This window comes from Colias philodice, chromosome 19 (genome assembly GCF_061535455.1).
Source record: "Colias philodice isolate Cphi_HAF_F1 chromosome 19, ilColPhil1 Martin Lab GWU primary, whole genome shotgun sequence".
Classification (NCBI taxonomy): Eukaryota; Metazoa; Arthropoda; class Insecta; order Lepidoptera; family Pieridae; genus Colias; species Colias philodice.
In genome coordinates, this window is record NC_143104.1 from 8,329,631 (window position 1) to 8,357,348 (window position 27,718).

At 34.9% G+C, this 27,718-nt stretch overlaps 2 protein-coding genes across 3 annotated transcripts in view; both read left to right on the forward strand.

Moving 5' to 3' along the window:
• LOC149480081 (furin-like protease 2) overlaps positions 1–27,718 on the forward strand; it is a 224,507-nt gene that overhangs the window by 66,622 nt on the left and 130,167 nt on the right. The window contains exon 1 of one of the 2 annotated variants that reach the window (XM_089707162.1): positions 5,033–5,054. The exons of the other annotated variant lie outside the window; for it this stretch is intronic. The gene's annotated coding sequence lies outside the window, so the exon portion shown is untranslated. Of the gene's footprint in view, positions 1–5,032; positions 5,055–27,718 lie in introns of those variants that run through there. 2 annotated transcript variants of the gene reach the window in all.
• Positions 422–20,493, forward strand: LOC149480082 (uncharacterized). Its single transcript, XM_089707624.1, has 4 exons — positions 422–476; positions 19,331–19,553; positions 19,680–19,741; positions 19,816–20,493. The coding sequence occupies exons 1-4, from the start codon at positions 422–424 to the stop codon at positions 19,854–19,856; spliced, it is 381 nt and encodes a 126-aa protein (XP_089563750.1). The 3' UTR covers positions 19,857–20,493.

The window sequence follows — 27,718 nt, forward strand, 5'->3', positions numbered from 1 at the left end:
TTTATAACATTATTTGCGTACGTAGCTACTTATTTTTTTAGCTACTTCCTTCTTTTTCTACAAGAATAGAAATGTTGAACAAAAAGGTAATATGCGTTTCTTTAAGGCCAGCTATATCATACACGTAATCAATCAAATCATAATTATGCATGATTTTAATCCATGTCACGTTCTTGTATTGACGTGACCATTACAGGTCATGATCATGATCACGTTCATGGATAATTATAGAATCGCAATTAGATTTTAATGCAATTTGTGTCTACAGGAAACTTGAAAACATATTGGATTGGAAAACAATATGTCTGACTATCTTAATAGGTAGGTACCTATCATGGACTCTCTTCACAATGGACAGCGTTGGTCCACCAAATGATCGTTGATGTTTGCCGCCATTACGGCGATTATGAATAAGCCTACAATGACGGCCGAGCTGGCCGAGCTGGCTCTCTACACTATCGTGATTGCCTCTGCAGGCAATCAACGGCCTCTGCAGGCAATCAAGCAGCATTATGGGCAGCGCTGGGCACTGGCCCAGCGCTGCCCATAATGAAGAGGGCCCATTACATACATTGACGAATTCAATTCGTGCAAAGCGTAATAGAAATTTCCATTCAATCAATAGCTAACATTAATCAATCGTAAGCGCTTCCATGCAAAAGCACCAAACGTATCTTAAGCATAGCATGTGCTCATAATCTTTTGTGCGGAGTCTTACGGCGCCATTCACACGGGGGCTTTATCCTCACTCCGGATATTACATATGAGGCTGCACATGGCACTCCATTGACGTCCACCAGTGTGCTCACCCAATTATCTACTGAGCTAAGCGGATTATCTAATACGTTCAAATGTTATTACGCTAGCTGCGGCAAGGAGCTATTATATGACAGTGACTTTGTTATACGAATAGTTCATTTGATGAGGGAATTATCACTCGGTTTTTCTAGGGTATTGGAGGGATGTATTGATGGCTTTGAACTATTCTATTACAAAAGTACATGGCTATGTTCATAATGTCATGAAATATCAGTCCTATGAAAGTCGTAAGTAAAGTAAGATTCATTGCTGAAATTACAGTAAATACAAAATTATTCACAGAAGATATGACTGAAGTCAAATAAAATCTATTTCTACCGTGGTTTTATACAAATAGAAAATAATATGGAAGAGAATTTATACATTTGTACTATCTTGCTTTGAGATTTCTATGAAGTTGGCGAGTTCTTTGACATTATGAAGCGTGAAATCGTAACGTTCGTACCGATACGGTGTAAGTTGCAATCTTCAATATTATTGAGAAGTAAGATTCATCCTTTCTTCAGTTTGCGTTCATAAGCGTTATATTTAATACAATGAAGACAACACTTTCTGTTCCAATTGAGGTATTCATAAAATATTTCAATTGTGACATTTATTGAAAGGCAATTCAAAGTTAAAGTTTTCCAGCTGTTACTTAATCATGCTTTCAACGAATTTTTTAGAACTTATTATTTATATTAAGTTTATATTTTATGAGCGCTCAAATACTAATAATTTTCATACAAAATTGGATTATTCATTATTTATTCGTTACGAGATTTTACTTTTGAATAAAATATTTTTTCTATTCAATCTTCAAAATTAATGTAGGTACCTATTTCGTTTCAATCTTTTTCATAATTAATATATTTCGTCTCACTTCTCAGTAAAATCCTTAAACACTATTTAAGATTAATTTGAAGTTTCATTAAATATTTGTAGCCAAGGGATTAACGAATCTCCATTATTTCTTGAGATAGGTTGGCGAACTCCTGGAAGGCGGGCATATGAAATTCTGAAAATGAAATATTGTTTCTTAATACCTACTTAATTTAATATTTATGTAATAATTAATAGATTGGAGATTTGATGATGAAATAGAATTGCTGAGAGTAATACCTATCTACAATTTTATGAATTTAACGGGTTGTGGATGGTGTTTTAAAAATTTTTCATACCTTGCAAATTTGCCTTGCAAATTTTCATTCGTTCATTATATGACATTAATTTTGAAAGTTCTATCTATAAGTATTATGTGACTCCTCCATGTAATTGATTTTAATAAGTAGAAATCCCATCAAAAACATCCTGTAAAAAACCCAAGTCTCGCAGCTCAGTCTTTCTACCGTCAAAAGTTGTGAGATCCATGTAATACCAAGTCGGTTAATCTATTTAGTGTCTACTTGAAGGACCTTCTGTCTTAAGTTATTACATAAGTTATTATCATGCCAATATTAAAAATATTTAACGTTTTAAACAAATAGATCGACTTGGACATCGCTTGATTTGATTATTAGTATGTATCACACTACACAGCACGACGGGCCAGCGACCAACAGGAACGAGAGTTTCAATCGCGTGAGGCGCGAGAGACTAAAGAATCTAATATAATATTGTAATATTCATTTTGTTTTCATGCGATGTCCAAGTCGATCTATTTGTTTAAAACGTTAAATATTTTTAATATTGGCATGATAATAACTTATGTAATAACTTAAGACAGAAGGTCCTTCAAGTAGACACTAAATAGATTAACCGACTTGGTATTACATGGATCTCACAACTTTTGACGGTAGAAAGACTGAGCTGCGAGACTTGGGTTTTTTACAGGATGTTTTTGATGGGATCTCACTTCTTTTTGTAGAGCCTTTCTTTTTGATACCATCTACTTCTAACGAATTTTGTTAAAGGTCTTATGATATTTTCTTATTTTTATATATAGTCTTCCTCTTTTTCTTTTCCGGTACTACTTCTTGAGCTTCAGCCACAGTTTTTCTCAAAGCCCACTCCCTGTCTCTATGGGCTTTTCTCGGAGGCTTTGATGTCTCAATTTTTGACAAGTCTGGACGGTAAATACTTCTTAATCTGTTGTATTCACAAATTGATGATTCCTGCGCTTTAATACTTCCAAAGTCGACATTAATGAGATGTAAACCGCCCAGACTTGTAACTCTCGAAAGTGCCACGTAAGCTTGACCGGATGTGAACACTGCAGAACCTATATCCATCAGCGCATTACTTAGGCTTAGGCCCTGACTTTTATGTATAGTTATAGCATAGGCTATACATATGGGAAATTGTTCGCGATGAACATAAGCTCTATTAATAATTTCAAATTTAGTTTTGACCGGACCAAGCTCGTATGCATTAGGTTCATTATTAAATCTATACTAATATTATAAAGCTGAAGAGTTTGTTTGTTTGTTTGTTTGTTTGAACGCGCTAATCTCGGGAACTACTGGTCCGATTTGAAAAATTCTTTCGGTGTTAGATAGCTCATTTATCGAGGAAGGCTATAGGCTATATACCATCACGCTACGACCAACAGGAGAGGAGCCACGGGGGTGAAACCGCGCGGAGCGGCTAGTGTGATATATATTCTCTTAATTATTTTTGAATTTTCAGGATCAACCTTTACTTTTCGCACTATACCATAATATCAGTAAACTAATGAGCAAGCCTTTTAGTCGTAAATGTAATTTATCAATCGAAATTATAAATGAAAATCGCAAACTTATAGGTTAGGTTTCGAGGCACATCCGAACAGCATGAGGGCGCTCGCACGTATGCGTGCGGCTGCCGCTCGCTCGAAGGCATTCACATTTCATTGTTCTGTCATTTTGGCGTATATTTTGCTTGTCAGTCATAGAGTAAAATAGAGGCCAGTCTGTCTGTAAGGAGGCTAGTCGCGCCAACAATTTATATATAACAGATTTAAATTATAATATATTGTTTTATTAGATTTTCGTACTTCAAGACATGTCCAATCATGTGTTTTTCATTACGTCGACCATTTTACAAGTAATAATGTTGTTCAGTTTCATGGGCTAAACACACCCTTACCCACCCTATACCCCCTCCCTTGCCTCATATGGTAGGTACCTATCTACACCTATTAAATTTATAACCACCACCAACCACCAACTGCATAAATAACTTTGTAATCCCATATATTTATATGGGATTACAAAGTTATTGATGCAGTTGGTGTATTTGGAAAACTGGACCGAAATTACAAAATATTTAAGTTTTCCCATGATTAAGACACTAAACTCTATATGTATTCCAAATATGAAGCTTCTAAGTCTGCTAGAAGTGCCTTGGACTTTTGATGATCGGTGAGTCAGTGAGTGACAAAATTTAGAAACTTTAACAAGTTGTCATTCTTAAACTACTGGTTCAAATTGACTGAAATTTTAAATATTCCGTGTTTATACAATGCCGGATTAGTTACTGAAGATTCAGGTTTCTTGCTTTATCCACAACCGAATTATAGGGGGTCGAAAAAGGCCCGAATTGCTTCGAGAAAAGGATGGTACGGCCGTGCCGCTTTTTTTTTTGCTCGACTTGGCGGGGGCACTGCCGTGCCCCCAGATATCAACTGTTAATCTTGCGAATAGTGAAAGCTTTAACACCGTAAAGTGAACATCGTGAAACAACTCAATTATAACGGCCACTATAAGGTTTATATAATTTATAATAACACGTGTTGTTTGTGAATAATTAGTTTCAGTTCCGGGAACTCGTTAACGCAGCTATTAGCTACGTTATTAAACGTTTGCAATGCACATTCAATAATTACAATTTTGTATGAAATGCTCTTCTGTACTCGGGTAATTGGTTGTTTATTGTGTGCTCTGTTTGAATACGGTTCAACTAATTAATTAATGTTATCGCAATTGTGTTATGATAGATTGTATTTTTGTAACGCTGTTGGAAAAGATGGTGTTTGTTTTCACGCGGCGTTTGTACGGTTGTTAATTGGTTTATATTTTATTGTTTTAACGTTGTTTAATTTTAATTTATATTGTTCGTGATAGGTTTTGAAATAATTTACATAATTACTTACTATTTAAAGATGATTATCGCAAAAAAGTATAATTCCTGAATGTGTTGGCGCATTTTTTATTGAAGATAATGTTATATTGTCACGTGTTTCCAATGGATATTTAGTTAATTAAGTTTTTATGTTTTGTTTCAGGTACGTCTGAATTAACACTGCAGCTTTTGTTTGTGTCTCTATCGTGGTAAAGGTAAATACAATTATCGATAGAAGATGCCTAATTAATATAAGGTACATTATTTTACTCTATAAGTTACAAAATAGTGAAAAGGTCTCTCTGGATGTATACTCGTAGTAAATTCTTTAAATAAAAAATTAAGACCAATACTTGATTGACTACGATAAAATTTCGTATTTTTACACGTTATACAATTTCGAGGAAGGACGCGTGGCTTTGTATAAACAAGAATGAAATGCTAGTATACTTTTTGTGATTTTAAGAATACAAATGTATTCGAAGCCCAGATTTTAAAATAAATAATAAAAGAAGCATGTTAACATTGCGTTTAAAATATACGAGAAATTTACTCATCACTAAATAGTATAAAACAAAGTCGCTTTCTCTGTCCCTATGTCCCTATATTCCTATGTCCCTATGTCCCTATGTCCCTATGTCCCTATGTCCCTATGTCCCTATGTATGCTTAAATCTTTAAAACTACGCAACGGATTTTGATGCGTTTTTTTTTAATAGATAGAGTGATTCAAGAGGAAGGTTTTAGTATATAATTTATTATGTTTTAGACAAAGCGGGCGAAGCCGCGGGCAGAAAGCTAGTTTAAGTACAAACAAATTTTGACCTATCTTCATATGATAATGCTTACATTAAGGTTGATGTTCCGACCGTCCCTCCATACATTTTTGATTACCTCTAAACACTTAACACAGACACTATTTCTTTAAAACTAATCATTTTATCACTTCTCTATAATGAAATGTGTGCGCGTTCGACCTTTTTAATCAATAATTTACAATATTTACTTAGAAAAACAACAGTAAAATACCGGAAAAATTTGACACTTCTACAGTAGTGTGCGTGACTTTTGCCAAGCGAAACACGACATAAAGCACGACATCTAGCGCATAGACTATATACTTATTACAGATCTAGCGCGTCAATGTCTAAACGAAAGGCGATGTTTAGACATTGACGCGCTAGATGTCGTGCATTCGCGTTCGTTATCTTATGCATAATGAGCATAATTCTAATAAATCAAAGTTCTGTGTAAAAATTGAGTAATTTCATTTCCAATCGTTCAAAGAAAATAACAATAAAATAAAATAAAACTAATGACCTTAGAAACTATGTTTTTTTTTATTTATTAAGTACTCATTATTGTTCGTCCGTCGTAGGTCTGTAAACTGTATTGTACACTGAAGGTAAATGGTACTGTAGGTACTTTAGTTCGGCGTCGTCGCTCGTCGGCTTGATATAAAATTACATTCTTGATTTCATTGACACGCGCTATGATTTGCGCGCGGAATTTCTTGTGTTGTGAATTTATTTTTGTATGCTATGCATTTTAATTGATTCAAATTGCAATGTTTCTCTAGTATGCATTTGAGACTATATTGTAAATTGTAATAATTGATCGTGGGTATAGTAATTAATTATTCTAATAACGCAATTAGTAATATATGTATTTTCGGTGGGATTCAAAACAAAAAATTGGCCCGTGATTTTTATGAAATTTCACCACATTGCAAATCACATCAATCATAGTTCATACACATGTATGACGAAAGTGATTAGTATTGTGGCTAACATTGACTCATCAGTTCATCACTGAAACCAGTGATAAATCAGTACCTATATCATATTGTGTTTGAATATTTTTAAACAATGATATAAGTATACAATTATTATAAATCGGTAAACTATCAAAGTAATCACAAACTTGCAAACATTGGTAAAATGTCCAGTAGTTTATGAGCCTATTCATTACAATCAAACAAACAAACAAAGTTTTCCTCTTTATAATATTAGTGTAGACAAACACTATGAATACGATCACGAATGCAAATTCGGGGATTTTCTAATTATTGCTAAATAATAATTGAATTCGTTTTGAAATACTCTATAATTTTTAGTGTATAAATAGACATTTATAATGTGGTGCTCATTTTTTTTGTACTGCTAACGCTATTGTAGGTACCTATTTTCGTTGTTTTATTTCAAGTGAACACGGCCATACAATTTTGTCACGAGCCGCCTATGATTGTAGGTACTTTTGTTAGGCTCCTTCGTCGTCCGCGTCGGCTCGAAAGTTCTTGATTTCATTGTCACGCGCTATGATTTGCGCGCGGATTTTCTTGTGTTGTGAATTTATTTTTGTATTATTATTATTTTTTATTTATTTTTTTATTTTATTGATTCAAATAAAATATTTCACTAGTATGCATTTGAGACTATATTGTATTATGTATAATTTATCGTAGGTATAGTTATTCTTATAACGCAGTTATATTTTCGGTGGGACAATTTGACCCGTGATTTTTCTGAAATATCACCACGTTGCAAATCACATCAATCATACACACGTATGACGAAAGTATAGTGGCTATAATTGACTCATCAGTTCATCACTGAAACCAGTGATAAATCAGTACATATATCATATTTTATTGTGTTTGAATATTTTTTAAACAACGATATATATACAATATTATTATAAATCGGTAAACTACCAAAGTACTTCCGAATTTTCAGACAGACAAACAAGTAGTTTGAACACGCAGTTTTCTTATACTAGTAGCAAAAATCAAAACCATAATATTATGTTTCCCTACTATATTTTACTAAAAGTCGAGTGCGTCGAAATCGTAAATAATAATATGTTTTTCACCTTCCTGGTTATTTTCCCATAGTAAATAGTGTTTTAGGTTTGTTGTTGTAGGTAGGAATAATAATAATTATTCTTACATGTTGGTTATGAAATGTATATTGAAATAATTTACTTTTACAAATCATTAGTGATATAAGTTTTGAGTGAAAATGCTTGGATCAGCATAATATTATATGGTACTTCAAATACATGTTTTGATAAAAAAAACAATAGTGTAATAAAATAAAACTGCGTTTTATTGTAATCAATGTTGACAATTTTAAATTCCAAAATTATTGATCAATAAAATAGTTTACACCAACAAATATAACTTTTATTTTTATAACAATCGTTCATAATATAAACCGTAGCAGGTGGCGTTTTGAAGTTCTGTCTACTCATACAGAAAAATGGAAAACTTGTTTTTAGGGTTCCGTAGCCAAAATGGCAAAAACGGAACCCTTATAGTTTCGTCATGTCCGTCTGTCCGTCTGTCCGTCTGTCCGTCTGTCACAGCCGATTTACTCGGAAACTATAAGTACTACAGTGATGAAATTTGATGGGAATATGTGTTGTATGAACCGCTACAAAAATATGACACTAAATAGTAAAAAAAAGAATTGGGGGTGGGGCCCCCCATACATGTAACTGAGGGATGAAATTTTTTTTTTCGATGTACATACCCGTGTGGGGTATCAATGGAAAGGTCTTTTAAAATGATATAAAGTTTTCTAAAAAACATTTTTCTTAAAGTGAACGGTTTTTGAGATATCAGCTCTCAAAGTCGTAAAAAGTATGTCCCCCCCCCTCTATTTTTATAACTACGGGGTATAAAATTCTAAAAAAAATAGAGGTGATGCATGCTAATTAACTCTTTCAACGATTTTTGGTTTGATCAAAGTATCTCTTATAGTTTTTGAGATAGGTTGATTTAACTGTAATTTATTATATTTGCTGCTACGGAACCCTTTGTGCGCGAGCCCGACTCGCACTTGGCCGGTTTTATTTTTGTAAACAATTTATTACTCATGTTGTTTGGCAACTCGAAGCGTGGTCGTCCGTGGTAGGTACTTTTGTTCGGCGTCGCGTCGTCGTCCGCGTCGGCTTGATATAAAACATTCTTGATTTCATTGACACGCGCTATGATTTGCGCGCGGAATTTCTTGTGTTGTGAATTTATTTTTGTATGCTATGCATTTTAATTGAATCAAATTGCAATATTTCTCTAGTATGCATTTGAGACTATATTGTAATAATTGATCGTGGGTAGGTATAGTAATTAATTATTCTAATAACGCAATTATATTTTCGGTGGGATTCAAAACAAAAAATTGGCCCGTGATTTTTATGAAATTTCACCACATTGCAAATTATATATTATACAATTACAATTACAATTATTATAAATCGGTAAACTATCAAAGTAATTACAAACTTGCAAAATATGCTTTTCCGAATTTTCAGACAGACACACAATTTTATTAGTTTGTTTTAGCAAAGTAGGTACCTATACCTATACGCTTACGTCGCGCGTCGCGTCGTCGAAAACGGTGCGCCCAGAAACAAACATACCTAATTCAGTTACAATCCTTTTTTTGTTCCGTAATTTATTGTATTTATTCTAATACGATTTTTTTTATTCGTCGGCCAGTTCTACTAGGTATAAAAAGATAAAATTGAAATATAATTATTGTAGCGACAGCCATATTATGTTACTATGTTTTCGTAAATATGTTTTTCACCTTCCTGGTTATTTTCACATAATCTTATCTTATATATAAAAATGAATCGCAAAATGTGTTGGTAAGCGCATAACTCGAGAACGGCTGAACCGATTTCGATCATTCTTTTTTTATTATATTCCTTGAAGTACGAGGATGGTTTTTATGTAGAGAAAACGTAAATATTATGTACCACGGGCGAAGCCGGGGCGGACCGCTAGTATATATATATATAAATGAATCGCAAAATGTGTTGGTAAGCGCATAACTCGAGAACGGCTGAACCGATTTCGATAATTCTTTTTTATTTTATTATATTCCTTGAAGTACGAGGATGGTTCTTATGTAAGGAAAACGTAAACATGTACCACGGGCGAAGCCGGGGCGGACCGCTAGTCATATATATATAAAGCTACACTACCACTCACTGACTCACTGACATCGCTTTTCTCGGAAACTACGCGGAAAGTGGGGGGGATAACGACGTGATCGTGTAGAGGTGCGCCGAGTGACCAGAGGAAAAATATAGCGATCTCGATCATCTTCGAAAACCGAGTGGACCCCTGGTGGTGCGCAGAAACGGTGCCACCTGGAGGGGGGGTGTCGGAACAAAAAATGCTCGGAACTGGTGGCGATTACCAGGGGTGGTGGAAAAATGGCGATTTTCGCGAAAACAAGATGGCCGCCGTACTTTGCCAAAATCGCCGTTTATGAATCCTTACGTCTCAAATTTGGCACACGTGCTCTGTTCGAGCCGGCAAATCGATCGGTGCCCAGTTCGAGTGGCTCCGGGCCCCCGTTTCCGACTTTCATACAATGGAAAATCCAACGGCCCGCGGAAACGGTGCGAGTTGGGTGGGGGGTGTCGGAACTAAAAATGATCACCACCCTGGGACGCTACCAGGGAGCCATAGTGGGTCGCTCGATTTTGGAATTTTTCCATTTTTGGCGCAAACATAAAACCGTAAATTTAGACGAGGTGGCGCAACGGAGAAATACACCAATGATGCATTCGTACTCGCCCAGCTCCCAGGATATCCAGAAAAATACGAAATCTTAAACTTTCCCTCATCTCTCGAAGACGGTCAACGGCCCGCGCAAACGGTAGCAGCTACATCTGGGGTGCTCAAACTAAACTTGTAGAACACCTCGAGCAATTACCACAAATAGTGAAAAAAATTCAAAATGGCGGAAAAAATGGCCGCCGCCATACAAATGCTAAAATGGCCATCGCTGGTCCGATCGCGCTGAAACTTGGCAAAGGGGCTTTAATCGAGCCGCATATTAAGTTGGCATACTCATAATCGAGTTTTCACTGCTGGTTTCCGAGTTTCATACAACGCGAAATTCGACGGCTCTCCGAAACGGCGCAAGATAGGTGGGGGGTGTAGAACTAAAAAATGATCAGAAACATGGGGCGCTACCAGGGCAATCGAGAAATTTCAAGTTGGACGAAATTTTTTTTTCAAAAATGGCCAATTTTTCAAAGCAAGATGGTGGCGCCGGTTACTTTACGATCGGTCTGAAAATTGATTTCTGTGCTCTAATCGGCCAGATTTACAAAACTGCATACTCAGAATTTCTCTCCGACCCTCGGTTTCCATTTTCCATACATCACGAAATTCAACGGCTCTCTGAACCGGTGGCAGGTAGGTCGGGGTCGCCGAAGTAAAAAATGCTTCAAAACCTGGTCCGCTTCCAGGCATATAAAAATTTTTGGTAAAAAGGGAATTTTTTTTTTTCGAAAATTTTGTATGGAAATTTCCATAGTAGGAAGGGTAATTTATAGGAATATAGCAACGGAAAAAGATGGCACCGCGGGCTGCTTGCTGCCCGTGCACCGCGCAACCTCGAAGGTCGACAGCCTCCCGGAGTAGAAAATATTTATTAACTTTTGAACTACCGCACGAGCCAAGCGAGCGAAGCGAGCGAATAGCGGCAGCGGCTGGCGTAAATATTCAAATAGGTAGCGAGGAGCGAAGCGACGAGTGAGTTAGGTTAACTTTTGAACTACCGCACTAGCCAAGCGAGCGAAGCGAGCAAGTCACGTCAGCGGCCTGCGTAAATATTCAAAGAAGTAGCGAGGAGCGAAGCGACGAGCGAGTTAGGTTACTTTTGAACTACCGCACTAGCCAAGCGAGCGAAGCGAGCAAGTCACGTCTGCGGCCGGCGTAAATATTCAAAGAAGTAGCGAGGAGCGAAGCGACGAGCCAGTCAGGTTAACTTTTGAACTACCGCACTAGCCAAGCGAGCGAAGCGAGCAAGTCACGTCAGCGGCCGGCGTAAATACTCAAAGAAGTAGCGAGGAGCGAAGCGACGAGCGAGTTAGGTTACTTTTGAACTACCGCACTAGCCAAGCGAGCGAAGCGAGCAAGTCACGTCAGCGGCCGGCGTAAATATTCAAATAGGTAGCGAGGAGCGAAGCGACGAGCGTGTTTAGTAAACTCTTTAACAGTTTATTATGAAAAGTCACTGCCCACTATCCATTAGACACCTCAAAATGATGAAATTCGGGGATCACGTTTCAAGAATTTAACCAATATTTGAATAAGTAATTTATAAACAGTTTCGACTGACTGCAGAATTGCTGTTAGCAGATGTAACAAATGGACAGGAAATTCAAATGCATTTTCAAATGACTGAAGATTTCTGCCCTGGGATGAGCCGCGAGCTGCTTGCAGCTCGCGCACCACGCACCCTCGAAGGTAGACAGCCCCCCGGAATAGAAAATATTTGAATGGGAAATTTATAAGCACTTCCGATTGACTGTGGAATCGCTGTTAGCAGATATTAATTAACAAATTGACGGGGAATTTTTATGCATTTTCAACTGACTGAAGATTTCTGCCCTGTGATGCTTCGCGGGCTGCTTGCAGCCCGCGCACCACGCACCCTCGAAGGTGGGCAGCCTCCCGAATTGGAAAATACTTGAATGGAGAATTTTTATGCATTACCGACTGACTGTAGAATCGCTGTTAGCAGATGTAACAAATGGACAGGAAATTCGAATGCATTTTCAAATGATTGCCCTATTGCTTCAACCCAGAGGCAAAAGAGGCTCGCGGGCTGCTTGCAGCCCGCGCACCACGCACCCTCGAAGGTCGACAGCATTCCAGAATATAAATTTTTTTAAGTGGGAATTTATAAGCACTTCCGATTGACTGTGGAATTGCTGTTAGCAGAAAATTACAAATTAACTTGGAATTCTAACACATTTTCTAATGACTGCCCTATTGCTTCAACCCAGGGGCAAAAGGGGCTCGCGGGCTGCTTGCAGCCCGCGCACAACGCACCAGCTAGTCTTATATATAAAAATGAATCGCAAAATGTGTTGGTAAGCGCATAACTCGAGAACGGCTGAACCGATTTCGATAATTCTTTTTTTATTATATCCCTTGAAGTACGAGGATGGTTCTTATAGCTAGAGAGCTAGTTAGTTTAGTTTTAGTGCAGTGGCAGTGTAAATGTTGTTGTTGAGGTTATGTAAATTTAACACTTTAGTTAACTACCAAGATATAAAGAAATGAGGATAGGACACAATAACTATTGGTTGAGGTATTTATAAACTCATAATATACTTTTAAAAAAATCACGTTTTAATAAATTTCTAGAATTAAATTAGAACAGCTGATTCAAAAGAGCCTAAAAAATCTTAATAATAATAATTACGCTTCACAGCAAGAAGAAATGTACCATATGTACCCGCACAAAGTCGATATTGTGTTGCCTACCGTTCGACTCAATGGCTAGGGTTGTAACTACCTTTAATAATTATTACCAAACTAATAAACCGAGTGATGCGAAATAACCATAATTCTTTTAGAGTTTGATAAAATGATCAGGCAGGTATTTTCTTTAATCCTCTGAATTCTCGGTTACTAAATTGTATCGTTGAAATTATTCTTAATCGCGTAAATTTAATAAATAATCATATGGAAAACACTTTTCATTTGTTTTTTTACTTTCACGCCCAACTACTATACAATAATTACGTTGTTTCGGTATTTTGACGAGAAAACGCAGGAAACATCCGTTGTATCATTTTAGATAGATTGTATATTTTGTATCTGTAGAATTGAAATCAAAGCTATGTATATATTGTCTCCATTCTTTTCTTATCGGATTGTTGATCCCAATGCGAATGCGTCACTTAAATTTTATAAAAGACAATTAAGAACATCAAAAATAAAGTGATACGTAAATATTTCACAGTGCAATATATTATGTAATTAATAATAATTATATATTTATGAAAAAATAATTACATCAGATTTAATAATAGCAATTGTTTTGAATGTACATAATATGAATAAATGATTACATCATAATAGTAATAATCACAATTGTTTTATTTCCCATTTGTTGCAACCCTAGCATATTTTCATGTAGCAGCAGAAGTACCTACACTGGCGGCGCGGCGGCATCGTGCGACATCAAAGGCATTGCCTTACTAGGTAAGTTTATAATGACTCATTTCTTTTATTATATAATTTACGTTTTACTTTTACAGAATCCGATTCAATGGATTATGAAGACGAGTCACACAACGCCATACGATAGTGATGATGAATGAACATTTCAATAAATGCATGCGTGTTTTTTTATGTTGTTTTGTAATTGTTAATTGTTTCTTAAATAAAGAAATAAACTAAATATTTAAATGATGATTTGTTATTTGCAACACAACTTTATATTTGAGATTCTTTACAAATGTATATTTAGTTTTGTATCATCAAATTTATAAATTTTATTCCATAGTTTTCAAAATTAAATGTAAATGACCATAAAAACATTAATAAAGTAAATCATTGATGTAAGGAACGTAATACATATATACATCTGACCATGTAGAAGCTAAGTCTTGTTGACTGCTGAAGTCTGTACAGTTTTGTTGTCTGCTGAAGTCTGTACGCAATGAAAATGTCTGCCGTTTCGAAAATAAGTTTTTAAGACCCTAATAAATAAAATATATGAATGGCAGATCTGGTCAAATACTTTCAAAATTGTATTTTTTTCAGCACTTTCATAAGTGTCTGCCAGAATGTTATCCGCGTGATAATGGTCTGCCATTGTTATTTTCCGATAGTAATAATAATCTATTTTCAAATATCAAAATGGCAGACGTGGTCAAATGGTTTCAAAGTTCGCCAAAAATTTCCACCTGTCTTACCTAAGCGCGCGCCCCGTCCACCACTCTGGGCTTAGTGACTCCTCATCTCATGTATAGTAGGTATAGGGGAATCAACACACAAAAATCCAGGTCTGGTCAAATACATACAGGTAGCTTTGCGCTAGCTCTCTAGCTATTACTTCTTATGGAGAGAAAACGTAAACATGTACCACGGGCGAAGCCGGGGCGGACCGCTAGTAAATAATAAAATAATAAATAGTGTATTAGATTTGTTATTGTATCTTGTATACCTACGAATAATTATTCTTACGTCTTGTTGGGAAATGTTCAAATACCTACCTATTGAAATAATTTACTGTTACAAATCATTAGTGTTATTAGTTTTGAGTGAATAGGCATGGATCAGAAATTCAGAATATAATATGCTACTAACTACTCAAATACATACATGTTTACACAACAAACACCACTGACCTCTATAACTATAAGTTATAGAGGTCAGTGACCGTCAGTGACAAACACTATGGATACCTACGCTCGCGAATGCAAATTCGGTGATTTACTAATTATTGATACCTAGTCATTGAATTCGTTTTGAAATAGCCTGTACTTTGTAATTTTTAGTGTTATAGACATTTATAAAATGTGGTGCTCATTTTTTTGTAATAAATCATCCCGAACGCTATTGTATTTTCGTTGTTTTATTTCAAGTGAACACCTATACAATTTTGTCACGAGCCGCCTCTGGCCTCTGGGTGAAATAAACAAGTCAAATGATTTTTGTTCTAATTGTATTTTGGTAGTAGTTTGTTTAGAATTTACATTACCATTGTTTAATTTTTATTTTGTATTTGCAGTAAAATAAAAAGATGAAAAACTTCATTAGGTATATTGTACGACACCTCACTCTGAATCGCGCTAGCGAAATTTTTTCGTTACAGAGCACATATACAACTTTCGGACAATCTTCATTGAGGCCGGCCGGCAAATCGAGTATGTCGAGAAACTTCACTTATTCGATGGAGGTATTCTACCTTCCTTCCTCCACAGTTGTGGGACCCCGACGTGCATTGAACACGCAGCTTTCTGATACTAGTAGCTAAAATCAAAACCACAGATATGTCTGTGATCAAAACCATAATAATATTTTTACCTATTATTTTACTAAAAGTCGAGTGCATCGAAATCGTAAATATGTTTTTCACCTTCCTGGTTTTTTTTCCATAGTAAATAGTGTTTTTGATTTGTTGTTGTATGAATAATTATTCTTACTTGTTGGTTATGAAATGTATTTTGAAATAATTTACTTTTACAAATCATTAGTGATATTAGTTTTGAGTGAAAATGCTTGGATCAGCATAATATCATATTTGCTACTTCAAATACATGTTTTGATAAAAAAAAAAACAATAGTGTAATGTAGGTAATAAAATAAAACTGCGTTTTATTGTAGGTAATCAATTTTGACATTATTTATTTCCCAAAATTACAATAAAATAGTTTACGCCAACAAATATAACTTTTATTTTTATAACAATCCTACTTCCTACTAATGCGAAAGTTCATACATGTTTCAAAAGAAAAACTTTTACTTTTACTATTATTTCAATTTATCCGGTTTAATTAAGACTTAATATTGATACATATGATCATTATAAATACAAATAGGAATTAACAATATAACGAATACGTGGCACAACTAAAATTTTACCGATACCACCCGTGGTCATTCTCCTTTGTGGGTCATTTGTAACAGGATGGCGGTTCTACAGCGAAAAAAGAAAAATGATGGTCAGAACGCTGATACCGGATACCTTAAGATACTGTAATATAAAATATTACTAGATTAGATAAAATATTATAGGTAGTATCTTCACCGTGTGTGACGCGCTTTACATTCACGCCATCTAGAGTTAAATCTTTATCATTTTTGTATACGTCTGTGTGTGTAAACGACCCTGTATGCAATGACAGATGTTAAAACGCATAATTTTACCGAATTGGGTGGATTTTAAGGCAATGATATAACATATTTCAATAAAATATAATATTCAGTAACCGCCATGACTATTCCTAGGTTTGATGACTATTCCAATTACGCAAAAACTCAAATAAACTAGAAATGTAGAATTCAGCGCCATCTAGCGGGATATTGGCTGGGAACAGATCGTTGCAATCACCTTAAAATAGTATTCAAATGGAGTACGTCACGTGTTCATGTAGTATGCTAATGTGGGAACATTATTTAATTACCTATAACGGCATTACAATAAATCTGTCACGATTATTCAACTCGGATAGGTTAATTATTCGCTTAGACAATTAATTGTATAGATAATATAATTAATGTAATTGTATGCTTAATGATCCGTAACCAAGTTTACATCGTAAGTTTATAGTGCATATAGGTGTTACCTGATTTAGATTACCTATAGAGATGCTGTACAAAATAAGTCCCCAAAGGTTTGGTTCGTTCGATCAACTTTTATCGGCTTTTGTAAGGTCTGTTTCACTTATGTTACGACTGATTAAAAAGACAAGTATAGCAGTTCACTCTGAAATTGGAATTTTTCATAGAAAAATCGGATAAAATAGGTTTTACATTAAACTAGACCGATTTATCAATATAATGATAAAATGAATCCATCGATAACGATATTATGTTAAGTTATCTCAATCCATCTTGCATGTGTCATCATTCGAAATGTATTATATCCGGGAAATACACGGGAAAAATTCATAGGGAAAACGTTCAAAACATTTCTAAATAATTATTTTAAAAGACGATAAATTAAATGTAAGTGTATTTTTATGGTTTTACTTATCGTTAATTGTATCGACGTCAAATAAAACACACGTAGTTAAGTTTAGGTATATTCTAATAAAACTGTATCAAGATATTGAAAAAGATGTTTGTATTGTCCACACAATAATGCTATATTTCAATCCATACTGTCCAGTAAATAAAAGCACAAAGGATGTATCGTTTAAACAGACGCTCTCATGTTAAAGCGCGTCTCCGTCGCGCGGTTGTTTGTCACTCTATGTACGAGTATTTCAGTGACAGAATTTGAAGTCCAATACAAGTGGCAGTCGAGATGGAACGAGGAGCGTTTCCGAGCCGGTAAGGGGGTAATCCGAGCGGACGGGGCCCAATCTCGGCCGGCCAATTGTGAGCGAATGAGGGGTCGATGCAATAAGTGCCGCCATCAATGTCGCGTTAACGCCGGCGAAATAAAATAGAAAGTTCGCCTTTGAACGCGACCCAAGTTCGACGATTGTCTGGAAATGCTCGAAATTGCCTGTCTTTCGCTTTTTATTCCCGCCGTGTTCGACGACGGTGGGTAATGAAATTGCATTATGTTTGATTGGTTTAGCGGTTGGCATAGGTGTTGGATTGAAGTTGAATTAGATATGATAATTGGTTTAAGATATATGTGCACAATAATAGTATAACAGCCAACCTTTCCTCTAGTTGGAATAGACCCTGGAATTGACTTTCAACAATCTGTTAAATATTTGAATTAAAAATTGTTTGTAAATAAGTATACTTCATTCCTAATTGAATATCGGCTGATATAATTATTGTATTTGTACGGTGATGCAATGCGATTTTAAAACCAGTTTTTAACACGTGATGTTGGGAATGGTGAAAGTGTAGTTTTAATAGCATTTATTATGAAAGCAAAATTCCATAAATATAAGAGTTAGGGCTACTCTATTTATATATGTAGGTAACTATATATTTCGATACTTTAAATTGTATAATTACTACAGGAAAGTATCCCATTGATAATTCTAATATTGTCTGTACTCGTATCGATTACTACTACTCTTTTCAAAACTTAAATATAATATATAAAATAATATGTTTTTATTTTGACTCCAGTCAATAAATAAAACGTTCATTATTATTATTTCATCCCAGAACTACCTAAACTTTAGTATAAAATATAGAGTCGTGCATTTGTAAAACACATGCTCATGAGACCTTTGTAAATACGTCCCTAACGACCTCTTTATGTTTATAGTACGGGTATGATTAAACCTCTTCCCATAGAAATAACGCATCATCAAAAATCATTCAGTGAGAGCAAAAGCGAACATTAAAATGTATCATTTATTTTCCATTAGCAAATGAGTTCTGTGCTATTAATGAATAATGCTTGAATTAATATTAACCGGTGATCTGCATTAGTTCGAGTGGTGTATTAACTGTTCCATATACAATCATTTATTTATGTATGTAGGTATTTATGTATGTACCTTTCACTTTCGCCTTACGAGCTTTGGTCCTTGTGACCGTTTTGTACTGTTTATTTATTGCCGTGATTGCGTAATTTCGCTTTTATGCACTTGGTAATAAATTGTTTTATTGCATATCTGCTTATGTTTTACGACTACGCGATAGCAGGACAATGGTAATAAACGTTTGTTAAGGTGATGAATTAATTTTTCTAACATTTACGGCCCTTTTTAAACCTTCGTAATTTTTATATTATTAAAGTTGTCGTGATGAAAATTCTTGACAAGAAAGTTCAATAGTAACACAATACGTCTACCGTTTTAGAAACATGATTCCATGATATTTTCTCGATAGAAAAAAAATACAAAGTTCTCATTGTTATTTTTTTTTAATCTCTGGCATCTTCAAAATAACAAACGTAAAGTTACGACTTTTTGGATATTAACTATAAAATATACAACCTATACGTCTACCGTGTTAGAATTTTGAAATATGCGATGGTTTTGAAATAAACAAGAAATACTTGAAATTAGCGCCTGACCAGCCAATATAGCGAGAGCCGCCCTGTACCTTCCTACCCCGATCGCTGCACGAGTCATTCCCGCTACGGCCGTCACACGGGGAACTTGTGTCGCTTGCGCAATCGTAAAAAAGGGTGACAACACGATAAGACAAAATGAGACAAATGGGGACAATAAAGAAAATAAGAAGAAGAAACATAAAGGTTGGAGGAAAAAGAATGCTTACAATTGGAACAAATTAATGGAGTAAGTTGGTTTTATTTTAAATTTGATGATAATTGTATTATAGACGATGTTTGATATGTACCCCTGTTTTAAGTACATAACGAATGTGTAAGATTTTTTCATTTATAGCATAAATAATCTTTTCAGAAATCCGGAATCCAGAAGGAAAATAAACCCACTGATTGTTCACAATGTGAACCCACTCCTTCGTAAGTACCTTTATTCAGTCAAAAATGTATGTTATCAACGCTCTACTGGTTTTATCGCATGATTCCATTTTTAGCAAAAAGCAACAAAGTGCAAAGAAATAAAAAATCATGGTGAACTTAGTGGAAGTATGGTGGACGTAATATGGAATTATGGAACAGGAGCTCGTTGGAGTAGTATTATATTTTAAAAAAATACGAAAAAATTTCAAGAATTTCTTAGTAGGTGATAGATAAGTATGTTGTATAAAGAATTTGATGTTGATATTTATTTCATTTATACTTACTACACCTGTGCGGGAAATTGCTTAGTACTAAAACCGGTTTATATTCATATTTACATAGTAATGTGAGTTTTCATTTCGAAAAATTTTGTGTAAGTATATTAAATTGAGTTCCTGGGTGATCTGGAAACACAATTGGGCCCGGAGGATGGCGCTGCAGTCACTCCTCCTAATCACATGAACCGATTTGGATGAATATTTGTGTGCACATTTCATTGTTGTGGGATGATTGGTTGATTCGTTTTCACATTAGCTAATATTATGTATTTTTGTTGTTAGAAAGTAAACTTAATTTAATGTTTATAATACATTATTATTGGTATAAATAAGTCAGTGTTCGTCTCACATTGCTGTACCTGCCTACCTATCCTACCAGGGCCTAACTTTGTTCTGGCTATTTTATTTTGATTATTTGTAATGAATAATTACAATTATAATAGAGTGCAAAAAATAAATACATGCGTCAATATATTTTGTGTTTTTTTTTAAACAATTTTTTTATTTAAAAAAATATCATTCCGACCGCGGCTTTGCCCGCGTGGAATTAGGTTATATCGTGAATCCTGTTTTATCCCACAGAAGTGTTCAGTTTGGATAAAAAGTATCCTATGTGTAAATCCAGGCAATTAGCTATATTTTATCAAAATTGGTACTGTAGTCTTGACGTGATTAAGTAACAACTAACAAAAAAATATACAAATTAACATCCAAAGTTTCGCATCAGTTTTACTGTATTAGCGATATCTTCCACTCTTGACTTTGACTGAGAAGAATTAGGGTTTATAACTTCTTTCAGAAATAGTACCTTTCATTTCTGGGCATGATGTAATATCTACGTCAGCATCAAATTCTATCTAAATCAATTCAGTAGTCCGCGTAATTAGGTACCATTTCATTTTTTCAGAGTAACAATATTTTTTGTTATTTTAAAGATTATTTATAACCTGTATTATTTTGTAATAAAGTAAACATTACGAAATAATAATAATTAATAATTATTAATAATGTCTAAGTAGTTGTTAAAAAGAAGATAATTTTGTGTTTATAAGCAAGAACATAAAACCAATAAATCAACAATTAAATATATGTATAACAATATTATAACTGTATGACGACTCCATACATGTTTGTCCCGAGTCGGCCAGCGGTAGCGCGGCGAGTATGCAAGAATGACTTCGCGCACACCCGCGTTCGCGATAGCGAGCTATTAGACTCCGCCCGCCAAGCAGTGGATTTTTTTTTGTGTATCGTCTTAACGCACAAGCCTATACTTTGCCAATAGATTGCACTTGTTAGTAATGTTACATGCATTAAAATTATACAATGGATTTCCTCTTTTAACTACATTTTTAAGAAATAATCGTGGAGATGCTTAAAATTAGAATGGTAAAATCTATATTTAGTGTTTTTTAGTTTTTGTCATTCCCGTATTGAAGGCATGAATTTGGTTCATGGCTAAATAATTTTTATTTGTAGAAAATTTAAATAGATTTCCGGATAGATTTCCCGATCGTAATTCATTTCTTAGATAGATAATCAAATACATTTTTAGTACCTATTTCTTGCTCATTGAAACATAATTTTTATGAAATTGAAACTTTTCGGTCGACTGATTGCTGCTATTATAAAATAAATAGTCGGTCTCGGTACTCGAGCTCATGGAGCGATAAGAAAATACCGTTTTGATTCAAATTGAATGCTTCTATTTTATAACTTTTTAAATAAATAGTATAGCTATCGATGAATATGTAGTATTGATCTCGGATAAGCTGTTATAGCTGACGCATCTTAGTGTGTCGATAACAAACATATTGATGTAATATGTGATCCTTTGACCGTAGGGTGAGTTGAGGATACACCGTTTATTGGCTCATGAATATTCGTCCTCCGGGCTCGCACAATAGTGTCAGGTAGCTGATACCTTGTTAGGACCCGCTTTTGAATCTTGCGCGACGGCTAGACAGGCAGCTGATAAAGTTTTGTAAGGTACGCTTTAGACATAAATGGGAAGCTTGATAATGCTAAACGAGATACGAAGGAACGGAATATTAATGAGACTATTTCATATATTTATGAAAACAAAATGGAAAACTTTTTGACTTCATTTAAAACACTACAAACGAGAGCATTCACGGCTTAATTGCATTGAAATGGATGTTAAAGATTTCTGTATTTCGCTATTTTAACAGAATACGTAAAAGAAATTAGAAACCATTTGTTCTAGTGGAGCTTAAACCCTGAAAAAGTTAACATTCCTAGAATTAATATATTTTGTTACAGTCGTTTTTTCCTTTATATTGGGTATCCTAATTGAAACCGTATCTGCGACAACCCTAGCCTAGAGGCTGCTAATTAATAAGAAACGAATTTTTAATTAAACTTTGCTCGCTTGTTGGAATTCATTTGAACATTTTTAACGTGTATATTACTATAATGTTAGCGAAATTCCTAGGCTCTTTGAGTGGGTACTTGTATTTTATTAATATAGAAACTACTATGTAATGGAGGCCTTGGTATAGGCTGTAGATGTAGTTTTATATTAAAAATTAGCATTTTTATTATAAGCATAGCTGAGGTTGAAAGTAATGTAAGTACGTTGAATGAGTAATATTTTATTTCATAGTTTAATTTTCAAATTTGATTTTCCTCGTTTTACTCTTGTAACTGTTGTAATCTCTTGTAATCTTGTTTTACATTAATTTCATAACAATATGTAAGTACAGAATAGTAGAATTGAATGTGTATTCAGTTTATAATCTGGGTTGCTTACGCATAAGTCTATCTCTTCAAATAAGTAAAGTAAAGAGTTAGACATTAAACACAGACGAAGCCAGGCGTCCAACTAGTAGATTTATATAAACAGTGGTCAGTGAACGTGCGCGGGTGTTGTCAATTCATCAACGTCGCCCCTGAGACGATGGTCGGCCATCTTGCCGCAACAAAGGAACGTTCGCGATTTTTCTTCGAGAAATGCAATTAAATCCGACACATTTCCAGCTAGGTACGTTACGTGTGTGCGGCTTTTCATTAATAAAGCTTCTGCAATATTTTTGATATTGCTAGATTGGCTTCGTGTTTAGATGAGAAGTTACGCTTGCGGTTGGGAGGTATTTTTAACGTACGTGCCGGTAGTTTTCTTGACTGATTTGTTTCGAAATGTTTATGGCTTTACAATGAAAGTGTTCAGTTGTAAATTAGCAAGATCCCTTTTATTTTGATTTTTGTGTGTTTTTAATCGATTTATCCAAGTCTTGTTTAAATATAGTGGTTAGGGAGCCAGGTGCAAATTTGGTTAACTATTTCCTCTCAAGAGATAATTCGTCAGACGCATGAGAGTATAGTATTATAAAGCCTCGTGAACGTCAGCTGGCGCTCGGTTGGGGGGGTGAGCGGTTGTAGCCTCCCACGCACATAGGAAAAAAAATACATTCATTCATTCATTTCCTCTCAGCTAAAAATTTGTCAAATTGTAGCTAACCCAATATCTCAACGAAAAAAAATAGTCAGCTGGTTACAACATGGTGTATTATACGTCAGCTGGTGTCTCGAACATGAAAGTTAAATTTAAAGAAAAATTTATTTTCCGTTATTTCATCTCAAACAAAAATTTACCTGATGATAGCTTATATGTAACTGTGGATAAATATATATGTCAGCTGGCTGTATCTTGGTGGAAAAACCGTCAGCTGATACGGGAGGCTACAACCGCTCTTCCCCCCAACCGAGCTCCAGCTGACGTTCACGAGGCTTCATAATACTATACTTTGATGCATTTTACTAATTACCGCTTGAGAGGAACTTGGTCATAAAATCTGCTGCTGGCTCCCGGACCATAGAATCCCCGATTGACTTATTTAAAATAAGTTATTTGTAAAGTTTTGGCTGGCTAACTTTCCCAAATCCCACTACATGTAGTGTCTAATATAATATTATGATATAATTAGGCTTGTTACTAAATTACACACTCAAGTAGGTTTTGAATTTAGGCAAATCATTAGTCACTCACTGTTACTTTCGACGGTTACATCGAGTGGAGTGTGCGGAGTGTTTATTTATCTAATACTCTATACTACCTAGTTGATTATATAAAAGTTTTTGCACTAAAGTGAATAGCCATCGACTGTACTATAAGAGGCTCTTCACCTTCTAGAATAATATGTTCTCAATTCTGCTTTTTTTTTCTAATTCATTAAACAGTTTTGATGATTTAAAGTCTTTAAGATTGGTTCTTATTTGTGTTTATTTAAATGTTCGCCAACAAACATGTTAAATCGCTTAACAAAACATGTTAAATTGCTTACATTTTTTACAAACATGTTATCCGACGACCTTGTTCATTTATGCAACTTTTGTTACATCGTCTTAAACACGTTGACACCTCTTGTAACATGTAAACATATCCATATATTTTATAGTCTGGTTCAATACGTTGCCCAAACGTTTAGCAAGTGACTGCATTATGCCATTTTTAAATTGCCATAAAACTTGCCTATACTCCAGATGGTATCGTTCGCAAATTGTCAAAGTTGTGTGTTTTGCAATCGCTCTGATGAATCTGTATGCGAGACGAGGTAAAAATTCGAGTGACTGGCGCGATGCGTGTCTCGTATCGAGTAAAGGCGGCTAGCTCAAAGCGGTATGAAAGAGTCGTTACTTTTGGGCTTCAAATTGGTGTGGGTAAGAAAAATAGACGGTATGCGTTTGTTTTGCAATGGTTTTCTGTTCAATCTATTTGTTGTTGGTTCTTTATAAACGGTTATTATCGAGGTTTTGATTTATAAGAATTATTTTTAAAGGAAAAAACACCACGTTATCGAACATAATGAATTTCTGAGGTAAAAAATAAAAATACAGTCGAATTGAGAACCTCTTCCTTTCTAGATTCGCTGCATTTCGTTTTATTCTTGTTCAAGTTAATATTTCTTAAGTTAATCTAGTTCACTCCTCTTCTAAGTTAACAAAATAACGCAAGATGCTGATCACAATCTGTAACAGATATGAGATTTAAAGATAAACTACAGCGAAAACTTAACTTGTTGCCCGATTGCATCGCTGGAATGTGAAATGTCGCAAAACGTATTGCAAGTGTATAATTTGTTTGGCACGGTCGCGTCAGTTAAATGTTTTAGGTTTTGTGCACGTAAAAATACGGAAATTTTGGATTTTATTTTGATTATTTTTTTACTAATTTACTAAAATAAGTTTGAGAACGTTGCTACTTTGAAATGAAATTTCCATGTTTCCGTGAGTTCTTTAATGATGATAGGCTACTAAAAACAGTTTTTATGATTTGTTAATTACTTACAATTAAATACATGATATCAATAAAAGGATCACATTTGATATAAACACTATGAAAATATTGACTTTTCATGTTTCCCTACAATAGCGGCAATCTGCAAATTATTGAAATGCAAAATTGATCAGCATTACGCAATTAATGAGAGGAAAACAAACGCTAATACATAGCCGATGTCAGATAAACGTTCGCACAAATGTGGGTTTCGATTTTGCAATAAATAAACTAATTAGTATGGATTACGTGTCGAGGCTTAAACTCTGTATCGATTTGTTTGGCCGCAAATTAAGTTATGTATTCATTTTTCAGGGTGAGCGATCTGACATCCGCGTCCCGTGTTGTGCTGCTTTTACACTGGACTGTTTTAAAAGTATTATGGTGGCATTGGTATATTTTAGGTTATGTTTGTAGTATGTAAAGACTTCTTTATGATATTTCACTTGATGTTTGAAACGTTTGTTAGCTAACTTTTATATTTGTAAATGACACAAGGCGATAGTCCTTTCGTGTTTAAACGAAAAATTTGATATCACAAATATTATTGCTCTTAAAAAGTGCTATACGTAATTCATTTTCAATTGAAACATTTTTGGACAGTAATTTATTCGAAAGCTAGCTAATTATTTAAACAAATAAATATACCTATTTAGTATGACGATGGAGGTTTATGTAAGGTTGTCCGTAAGAACATCAGTTGCATGTGAAGAGCCCCCTACAAGTGAAATTAAATTCCACACGCACCAAAATCCATTGAAGCTTTTGAATAATGCAAACGGCTTATTGGCGAACGAATACGTTATGAGTTTCATGCGCTATTATTTAAACCCGAATGTATATCTAAACAATTAATTCCGTCGTTACGATCTTTTGTAATTGAATGCGGCTGATGAATAGCCCGTGTTTTGTTTTGAATGTCGTATCGCTTATTGTAAAACATTTATCAGCGAGTTTTTTTGTTCATGATTAAATGCGATTATGATCTCGACAGCTATTGTGGTCGTTTGTTAGATTTTTATTGGTGTTGCCTAATGTAGGAGTATTGTGTACGAGAGCATCATTCATTGTGTTGTTAGTATATGATAAGGTCTCGGTGATTCTATGTAATAATATTTTATAAGGAAGGTCAAAGGATAAATTTAAGAGCTCAATGAGAGACTGACCGCCTCGTTGGAACAGTTATAGTTAACCCGCGAGCATAGATCTGACAATTTCTGGATTCCATCCCAGGTAGAAATTGATAATGAATAATCTGGAAGGGCACAGAAGGCAGGTCATGTTCTTATCAATTTTTATCTATTTAATAAATTCGAGATGTTTCATAAAAAGCAAATAAATATGTAGGTACCCATTTAAACATAAACTAACAGTCGTATTGTCAATTGGTCTAACCGGTCGCGATTACAAACGCAATGCGATAATTTCATGACGCGTCTCCCGATTTTAGCACTAAAACTAGTCATAGGCTATATACACGCGCCAGTTTAACGCTCGGCCGCGTTTCGAGTCGCACGATTGGCCACTCATCTGAATTATCGCACAATAAGGGACAATCAGTGGCCGTTGTTCATTAGTTGCTAAGCGGCGCGTTTTGTGCTGTAGCCTGTAGTGCAGGTTGGTGGGTAATTGAAGAGTTTGTTACAGTTGGTGACGTGCTTCGTCATGTTATGTAGTTTAAAAGTAAAAAGTTTCATTTCATTCGTGCCATGTCCACTGTCCAACGTTGTTAGCACTATCTTTCAATGAAAAGTTAGCCATATTCAGATCCAACCAAGGAAAACATTGCTTCTCTGTATATTATGTTCAAGTATTCAAATCCTTAATGTTACATTATGCCTTTTGCATAAAAATACATAAAAAAAAATCTTGAATCATTAATTTGAATAATATGTACTGTATGTGTACAGTAAGCTAATTGAAAGATCAGACAAGAGAGTCTATATTATCTACTAATAATTGCATCGCAGCATGTCGAAGCAATATAACTGTTTACACATTACATTTAAATTGATCTACATGCACATTTAATAGCGCTAAAAACGGACGATTGGCAGGATTTAAAGACCATTTGTGTATACTCGCGCAGGCTCGTGACCAGATTGCGCTCAGTTTTTGCGCAGCCTCCAAGGAGCGCTAAGTGGCACACATTGTTTTACATAACCCGCTCGTGGACAGCTTTCCGAAATTGTGCAACAGCTGATACTGGTTTTGTAATGATTTTTATGTAACATGCCTTCGTATGTTTAGGTAGGACGGTGATGCGCCTGCCTTTGCAATGTGTTCTGCTGATTGCAAACGGTTCAATATTATATCATCAAAACAAGATCAAGTTTATAGGCAGGATTGAAGATTTTATCGCGTCTGATCGTAATCGATTGTACATGCTAATATTTGATTTTA

Bases quoted from the DNA above. Each gene is read 5' to 3' on its own strand.
- LOC149480082 (XM_089707624.1), top strand. From the start codon at position 422: ATGACGGCCGAGCTGGCCGAGCTGGCTCTCTACACTATCGTGATTGCC. The intron at 477-19,330 runs GCAATCAACGGC...GCGCCTGACCAG, and splicing joins TATCGTGATTGCCTCTGCAG to CCAATATAGCGAGAGCCGCC. The intron at 19,742-19,815 runs GTAAGTACCTTT...TTCCATTTTTAG, and splicing joins CAATGTGAACCCACTCCTTC to CAAAAAGCAACAAAGTGCAA.